The following is a 7302-nucleotide window of genomic DNA, read 5'->3' as shown; positions in this document are numbered from 1 at the left end:
AGCTCAGATACTCTTATGACCATTTACAAAGTTCTCTTGGGTTAGAAATTGTTAGTCTCCATTAATGTAATGGGCGCACTCCTCATGTGTAAAGTGTATGGAGTGTGTGTTCTATGAAATTTGAATAGGGTACATGAAAAACAAGGATGAGAGCTGCGCTGTATGGATGAAATGGACATCTTTGGTTTTGTTGTATGGTGAAGCTTCTCCAGGGGAGTTTGTACAAGTTAGTGAGGAGAGTCTTCTCTAGACCGATTGCTACTTGACGATGCTCTTTCTACCGCGTTGTGTGAGCTCCACAGCCCTACTTAAAGTGCTTCTATTTCTCCAAGGGGGAAATACACAAGATGGTCATTTAAAGGGTGGGTGTGATACCATGCACATGAGAGTGTTATCGCCCACATGCTCACATATGCATGTGCATGTGGGCATGTGGTTTGAGTATGTTGACGACGACTCGACGAGATAAGACAAATAGGAGCCCCCAAAAACCTTTTGGTAGAGAGGAGCTATACTAGCTCACATTAGCAATATTCACAAGTAGTACCTTTCTTTTTTGTTTTGAGCTTGAGAAACAATGAGGAGGAAGCTGTGTGGGTTCCGAGTGTTAGGTGTTTTGATCGAGGGTTGTGGCTGTTAGAAGTGTGGCTCTTGAGGAAACCGTCGACGGGTCACTAGAGGTGGGAAGAAGGGGCTTTGACATGATGTGTGTGATGCCATCTCAACCAGAAGATTGATGGTCAGGGCCACCTCCAGCTGGTGTAAAAGGCGGAGCCTGCAAAACAAGACGAGAGGTCGAAGGGTCTTGGCTTGCACTGGGGGAAAGATGACCTGCAAAAAAAAGGTAAAGAAAAGATCTGTGGAAAAAAGTTGCTGTATGTATGCCTGTCATGTGTGCATGCATGTTTCTTTCAATATTGAAAGCGGGAGGGGGGGGGGGGGGGGGGGGGGGGGGGGGGGGGGGGGGGGGGGGGGTTATTGTTTCACATGTACCTGGAGACTGTATGAAGGGAGGAGGGAAAAAGTAAGGGGGCAGGTTGAGAGGAGATGGAGGCATTGCGAATGGTCCGCCACGTTGAACCTGGGGCTCTTGTTGGCCTGCTGATTGCTGCTGCATATTTTGAGATTGGATATGCTGAAAAGTCGGTGAGAAAGGCACTTGGTGTTGATACACTGCTCCACCCAATTGCTGGGGATGGCTAGCATATGGATTGTACATCGTCTGCACATTCCAACAAACAAAACACATACATGTGTACAAACACATGCATGACAACACTTGAAAGGTCAGAACAACATCTTCAAGGCTCTTAATAAAGAGTCACACGGGTGCACACGCACGCACACGCACACAAATAAGTACTTGTACACATACACATGCATGGAAGTATGCATACATGCACAAAAGGATTCGAGCTTAACCTAATACTCTCTTGTTTATATTACTGTATTGGGCACCAAGTTCTGCTTCCTGGAGTCTATGATATTGGAAAAAGGCCAAGTAATAATCACCAATTGAGTCCCAAAAATCCTCCATCTCCAAAAAGATTTGGTTAATCAATTAGTCTATTGGGTAATGTGATGGTGCTATTTGGTACCAACAAAGTCGCCCACATTTGTGAAAATAAGGTACCCTCCCCACAAGACGGGGTGAGTGTAAAGAAGTGGCTTTGATGGGACTTCTCTTCACACACACACACGAGGGGACATAGAAACATGGAACAGAGAACGGGGTCGGGGTCGGGGTCGGGGCGGCAAACGTTAGGGGTTGGGGTCGGGACGGCAAAGATAAAAATCAGTTTTTTTCAATTTTTCATATGTTCCATAGAGTTAACAACCAAGACTCAAGGCAATGAATTATGAGAGTAGAGAGGGAGCTTGAGCCTCTACTAATGAAGGTTGAGAGGCCAAGCCTGAGGCCCTCCCTTTGTACGCCAAGGGGGCCTACAAAAGTGGCCCTAAAGGAGCCCAAAAGCCATGATGAAAATGGCCCTAAAAGAGTGTTAGGATATAAGCCTCAAGGCAATAAATTATGAGAGTAGAGAGGGAGCTTGAGCCTCTAACAATGAAGGTTGAAGAGGCCAAGCATGAGGCCCTCCTTTTGTACGCTATGGGGACCTCCAAATTGGCCGTAAAGGAGCCCAAAAGCCATGGTGAAAATGGCCCTAAAAGGGTTTCCAAAAAAAAAAAAGTTAGCCTTCCCTGTGCTGTTCTGGACAGCCGTCAATTCAATGCCATCAGAACAACGCCACCATTCAAGCATCCAGCCATCTATTCCTTTCCATTCCGGACCATCCCATTCCGGGAACGACCATTCCCCATTCCTAGGCCCCCGTTCCCGTTTCTATGGGAGGGATAAACTCATAATTGCTACCCCCTCTCTTGTGGACATGTTGTAGGGTACCAGTCCTTAACTTTGAACCATAAAATACATTATCTATAGAACCAAATATATGTATAACATGTGACTCTGGCATGCATGTGATTTTGTGTGTGTGAGAGTGAGAGTGTGTGTGAGTGTGTCCGCACGCGTGTGTGTGTGTGTGTGTGTGTGTGTGTGTGTGTGTGTGTGTGTGTGTGAGAGAGAGAGAGAGAGAGAGAGAGAGATGCATGTTTGCTGAAATATAGGTTCTCACACTTACATAGCATGCAAAATCAAAATTTAGAAGTCAAGAATTTCTTCGTAGAGTAGTTGCCTTCGCCAATAATAGGTATTTTTAAAAAGCGGGGCTCTCTCGTCATCTTTCATAATCAAAAGGCCTTCCTTGACAGTGAGCTTGGCTCATCAATCTTAAAATACAATGGTATTTAAAAGCAGCAACATCAGCAATCAATATGTTAGTATTGGATGACCAATAAATACCGTATTGAATATAATGTCTTGGATGATAAATTCACAAAATTATGTAACCTTGCTCACGACCTACTATCAGCTTCGTTTCTTCTTAAAACTATCATGCCAACACAACCTAATGCACAAGGAATGAGCAAGCCTAGTTTGACAGCCATCACTTTACATATGATTCTAGAAATGGATGGTTTAGATGCAAATTTGATGTTGGATGGTTTAGTTCCGCACGAAGGGCGGATAAATAGGGATCACCCATCTAGACATGCTAGCCCCACTTCATGCACCATACTCCGTGGCACTATGCCGAAGGGTTCACTAGGAAGCACTATGCCCCTCGTGCATGACCATGAACTCAACCCAATTTGAGAGCTTTAAACACCAATTTGCACCTATGGCACTTGCATTCAAGAGATATTTATAAAAACCCTCTACACAAGCACTCTTTTCATTATGAATTAAAAGATCCCTTTTCTTTCCGTGGAACTTTTTTTAAAACTTTCATTTTTTAACCCCTCCTGCGCATGTAATTCTCACTCTTTGAAATATAGAAAAAATCCTATGGTAGTACATTGCTTCAAAAGGCACCACAACATATATACCTTTATAAGGTCAAAAAAGTTTGAACTTATGGATTATAAGAGAAATTGTAATACTCACAAAAACACCAAAGCAATCAACACAAAAGCTTTCACTCCTCCTTGGTACACTATGTTATCAAGAGCGCTATTCATGAGGGTTATTAGGGTTATTGAGAACTCAAGTTTCCTATTCTTCACAATTTCACCAACTTCACAAGGAGCCTGAACACTTCCACACACCCACGTGCAATCTAGGCGTCTCAATGTTGTGGCACCGTATGTTGAGCAACACTTTTCAAACTCTATCGACAGTTTCATTAACACCCCTGAGAGCAAGTTTTTCACATCCTCTATCATGCATTGATAATGAGTCAATTTGTAATTTACTATTAGTAAACTTAGTAAATTGTGCGCAAAACGTTCCATGATCTCAATTTTATTGAGATATAGTGCTACAATTCCTTTTTCAATATGAAAGTTCCGCACCCAAACAATAAAATCATTTCCTAATTTTCATATAAATCAGATAAAATAGATTTCTTATGGTGGGTTAAATTGTAATCTACCAAGAGCGTCAAAAAATGTCATCATTCATGTGAGCTAATTAGGAGAAAAGAAGACTTTATAAGAGGCCTTATGAAAAATGTACGGTATATCTATGGTCTCTCTTCATAGAGAGGTCCGCTTAGAGAAATTGTCATTAATCTTCTCTCTTTTATTTTATCTAAAACATAATGCAACCGAAACTATAAGCGATAAAACATGAGTTGAATTCACCATATATATTGTTTGTTATTTAAAACTTTTCAATTGTAAGCTCCTTTAAAATAAAGCTTGAGACACCTATCCGCGACGTTCGATATGGTCTATCACTATCGATCCCCCTCAACGTCGAAAACAAACCTAACGACCCACTGTCCTCGTCCCCAAAAACATGAAAATGCAAAGAGCTCAATATTAAGGTTTTTTGGTATTGTTTAAAGGATTGCTTTTCAACATTATTAGGGAGACATACCCATAGGTACTTCATGACATGAACATATAAAATATAAAGACTGGCCATCTAAATCACATAAAAGCCAACAAGAAAGTGGAAAATCAGATGTTTACTTTAGAGGGCTTTGTCTCTAAGGGGGGGGGGGGGGGGGGGGGGGGGGGTCCCATTGAATGAAAACATTAACAAACAAATGGATAGATGCATTATGCAACCAAAAGGAAGATAAGATCAAAAGGGGATAAAATGGGGCCAGCTCTTTAAGCTTGAATATACATACATACACACGCGCGCGCACGTATTATAAACTTAGTCGGCAAGGCAACCTACCGGAGAAGCATAATACTCTGCTGAATAGGCTGGATACCTGTGCCCCCACATATCACCCACAGCAAAAAAAAAAACACATTATTAAGAGAGAGAGAGAGTCAAGACAAAACAAGGAAAAAAATTAAGCCCTTTGCATCTTCAATTCCTACACCATTGACTTAGTAATCATCTCAAAGTCTCCCTATGATCTTTAAAGATTTCATTATCAATTCTGGAATGTTTTTCTTCTCTGTTTTTCTTTTGTGTGGTCAAGCTAGTTTCATAAAAGTGCTTAACAACATTGCCCTCGTCCCCACGACTCGCCAAGAACAGAAAAAATGCACCACTTACCCATGAAGTGGAGAGGGATATGGATATCCTTGATGATGGTAAGGAAATGGCAAAGGGTGCCCAAATTGTGGAGCTCCTCCAATTACGGCTTGCCCGCTCAAATCGCCCATTAACGGCAAGAAGCGAGTGCCTACAAAATCAAACACAGGGAAGAGAAAAAGAAAATCAAAATCCATACCACTAATCAGAAGTTCAACCAAAAAGCCCACTTTAATGAATACATAAATACCATTTCAATTAGTGAGTGCATCTAATCAAACGGTGTTAGTGCTAATCTGATTAATTATAAGGAAACTGCCCTACCAAATCAAAAGACAGGAAAACCAATGAGCCCAATCTATGTTGAGGAAAATGTGACTAATCAAGAATTAGTTCCTAATCAAGGCTATGACTTTACTAATGATGATTAGAGGGAAGTCAGATTGCCTTGAAACAAAGGGGAGGCAGGCCGAGAGCGATGAGCACCGAGCACAGCAAGGTTGCAGTTGGTGCGGCGACCGTCAATGAAAGGGGCAGGGTTCATACAGGCTTGCCGAGCAGCCTCGGGCTCACGGAAGGTGACCTGCAGAGAGAAATGGGGGCATTCAATGAAGGAAAAACGAGCAGACTAAACAAGAAATGGTGCGTGTGTCTGTGTGTGTGTGTGTGTGTGTGTGAGAGAGAGAGAGAGAGAGAGAGAGAGAGAGAGAGAGTACATACGAAGCCATAGCCCTTGGAGCGGCCTGTGTGCTTGTCGACAATCACTACTGCCTCCACAATCTCACCAAACTGTTCAAAGTACCGCCGCATGCTTTCACACTGCGTCTCCCACGCCAGTCCGCCCACAAAAATCTTGGTCAGGCTCGTGTCCGCCCCAGCGCCGGGGCTAGAGCTGCTGCTTCCGCTGCTGGGCCTGTGTGCCATGTGTGAGAGAGAGTGTGTGTGCGCGCGCTCGTTGGGAGAGAGAGAGAGAGAGAGAGAGAGATCCTCTCTCTTTTTGCGTATAATAGTGTATTGATAAACTGGCTTTTGTGTGTGTGTTTCTCTCTCTATGTGCGTACATGCAGAGGAGCTGCCTCTCTGATGCCGGCCCCTCCGCCTTCCTCCCGTCGCCTCTTCAGCCGGCCATCGCTCATCAAAAGATCCACATGCGGCTTCGCATGTGACCGCCCTCAATTACCTTTCCCAAAAAGAGCATCGCCTCCCCCATCCATGCTCCTCTGTGTTTGTGTTTGTGTTTGTGTGAGCGTGCAGCGCGAGAGAGAGAGAGAGAGAGAGATGTAGAGAGAGAGAGAGAGAGAGAGAGAAAAAGACCAGGTTGGGGCGTACGCACTAAAACAGTACTTAATCCTTCACGTATAATTATAGAATTGTAATCATATGCATAGCTCGTGTCTATCCATTATTTCTGCTAAGCTGGAGGTCATACCTCTTGCTCCACTAGACATCAGTGTGTCGTGTTAGCAGCTGCATGCTCGGGATTTTCGCAATTAGCAAGCTTTTATTTGATTGCTAGAGGCACTCGTGGGGGTCCTTGGCCGGTGTTGACCCCCTAGGCCACCATAGAGAAGTTCGACATTTAGCTAGCTCATTGTTTGGACCAATCTTTGCATCCATCTTGTGATCTTTTGGTCATAGCATGTGCCTACCGAGGCAAGCATGACACGAGGGATATTTTTTTATGAGCGTTTTTTTGAAATCCGACAAGCAGATTTCAAAAAGATTATTTCCTCTCTTCTCAACTTTAATCTCTCTTCGTCTCTCCTCTCTCTTCTCTCTCTCTCTCTCTCTCCCCCCCCCAACCCGTCCGTCTCTCTCTCCCTCTCTCCCTCTCTCTCTCTCTCTCTCATACACACACACACACAAAGAGAAGTATACACCTAAATCAATTTATATCAAGATTAGTGCTAACAAAAAGAGAGATTAAAAGATTTATAAACCAAAATAATCCAAAACATCTTTGTCAAAGGTCCAATTCTTATCCAATCTATATCAACTTTGTCAGCTACAATACATGGCGAAAAATGTGTCACAAATTTGTACAATCTTTGGTTTCACTCTAGGTTTGGATATGTGCATTCACGCCTAAGAGCATTGTAGACATGTACTTTGCTTAGCACGGGTTGATGTATGAACATGTTTTCTTTTGTCTCAATCCAAGAACTCTCAAAAAAATAAAGTACAAGTGCTTGCAAGCCAAATAAGATTTTTTATTGGCTCCCTATCGGTGAAATCAGGGC

General features: G+C 43.1%; 1 protein-coding gene across 2 annotated transcripts; it reads right to left on the bottom strand.

The window, feature by feature from the left end:
• Positions 1 to 477: 477 nt before the first annotated feature.
• Positions 478 to 6237, bottom strand: LOC147423165 (uncharacterized). 2 transcript variants are annotated; one of them, XM_086501372.1, is made up of 6 exons: positions 5783 to 6131; positions 5510 to 5645; positions 5084 to 5213; positions 4754 to 4790; positions 994 to 1222; positions 478 to 831 (listed from the first exon to the last, which is right to left on the bottom strand). In XM_086501372.1, the coding sequence occupies exons 1-6, from the start codon at positions 5984 to 5986 to the stop codon at positions 722 to 724; spliced, it is 846 nt and encodes a 281-aa protein (XP_086357498.1). In that variant the 5' UTR covers positions 5987 to 6131; the 3' UTR covers positions 478 to 721. The 2 variants fall into 2 exon arrangements, with proteins under 2 accessions (XP_086357498.1, XP_086357499.1); XM_086501373.1 differs by lacking the exon at positions 4754 to 4790 and having other exon boundaries at positions 5783 to 6237.
• Positions 6238 to 7302: the final 1065 nt, after the last annotated feature.

Source organism: Adiantum capillus-veneris, chromosome 26, assembly GCF_014529385.1.
Source record: "Adiantum capillus-veneris isolate H3 chromosome 26, ASM1452938v2, whole genome shotgun sequence".
Lineage (NCBI taxonomy): Eukaryota > Viridiplantae > Streptophyta > Polypodiopsida > Polypodiales > Pteridaceae > Adiantum > Adiantum capillus-veneris.
The sequence above is the reverse complement of the archived record's forward strand: the minus strand, read 5'-3'. Positions and strand labels throughout refer to the sequence as shown.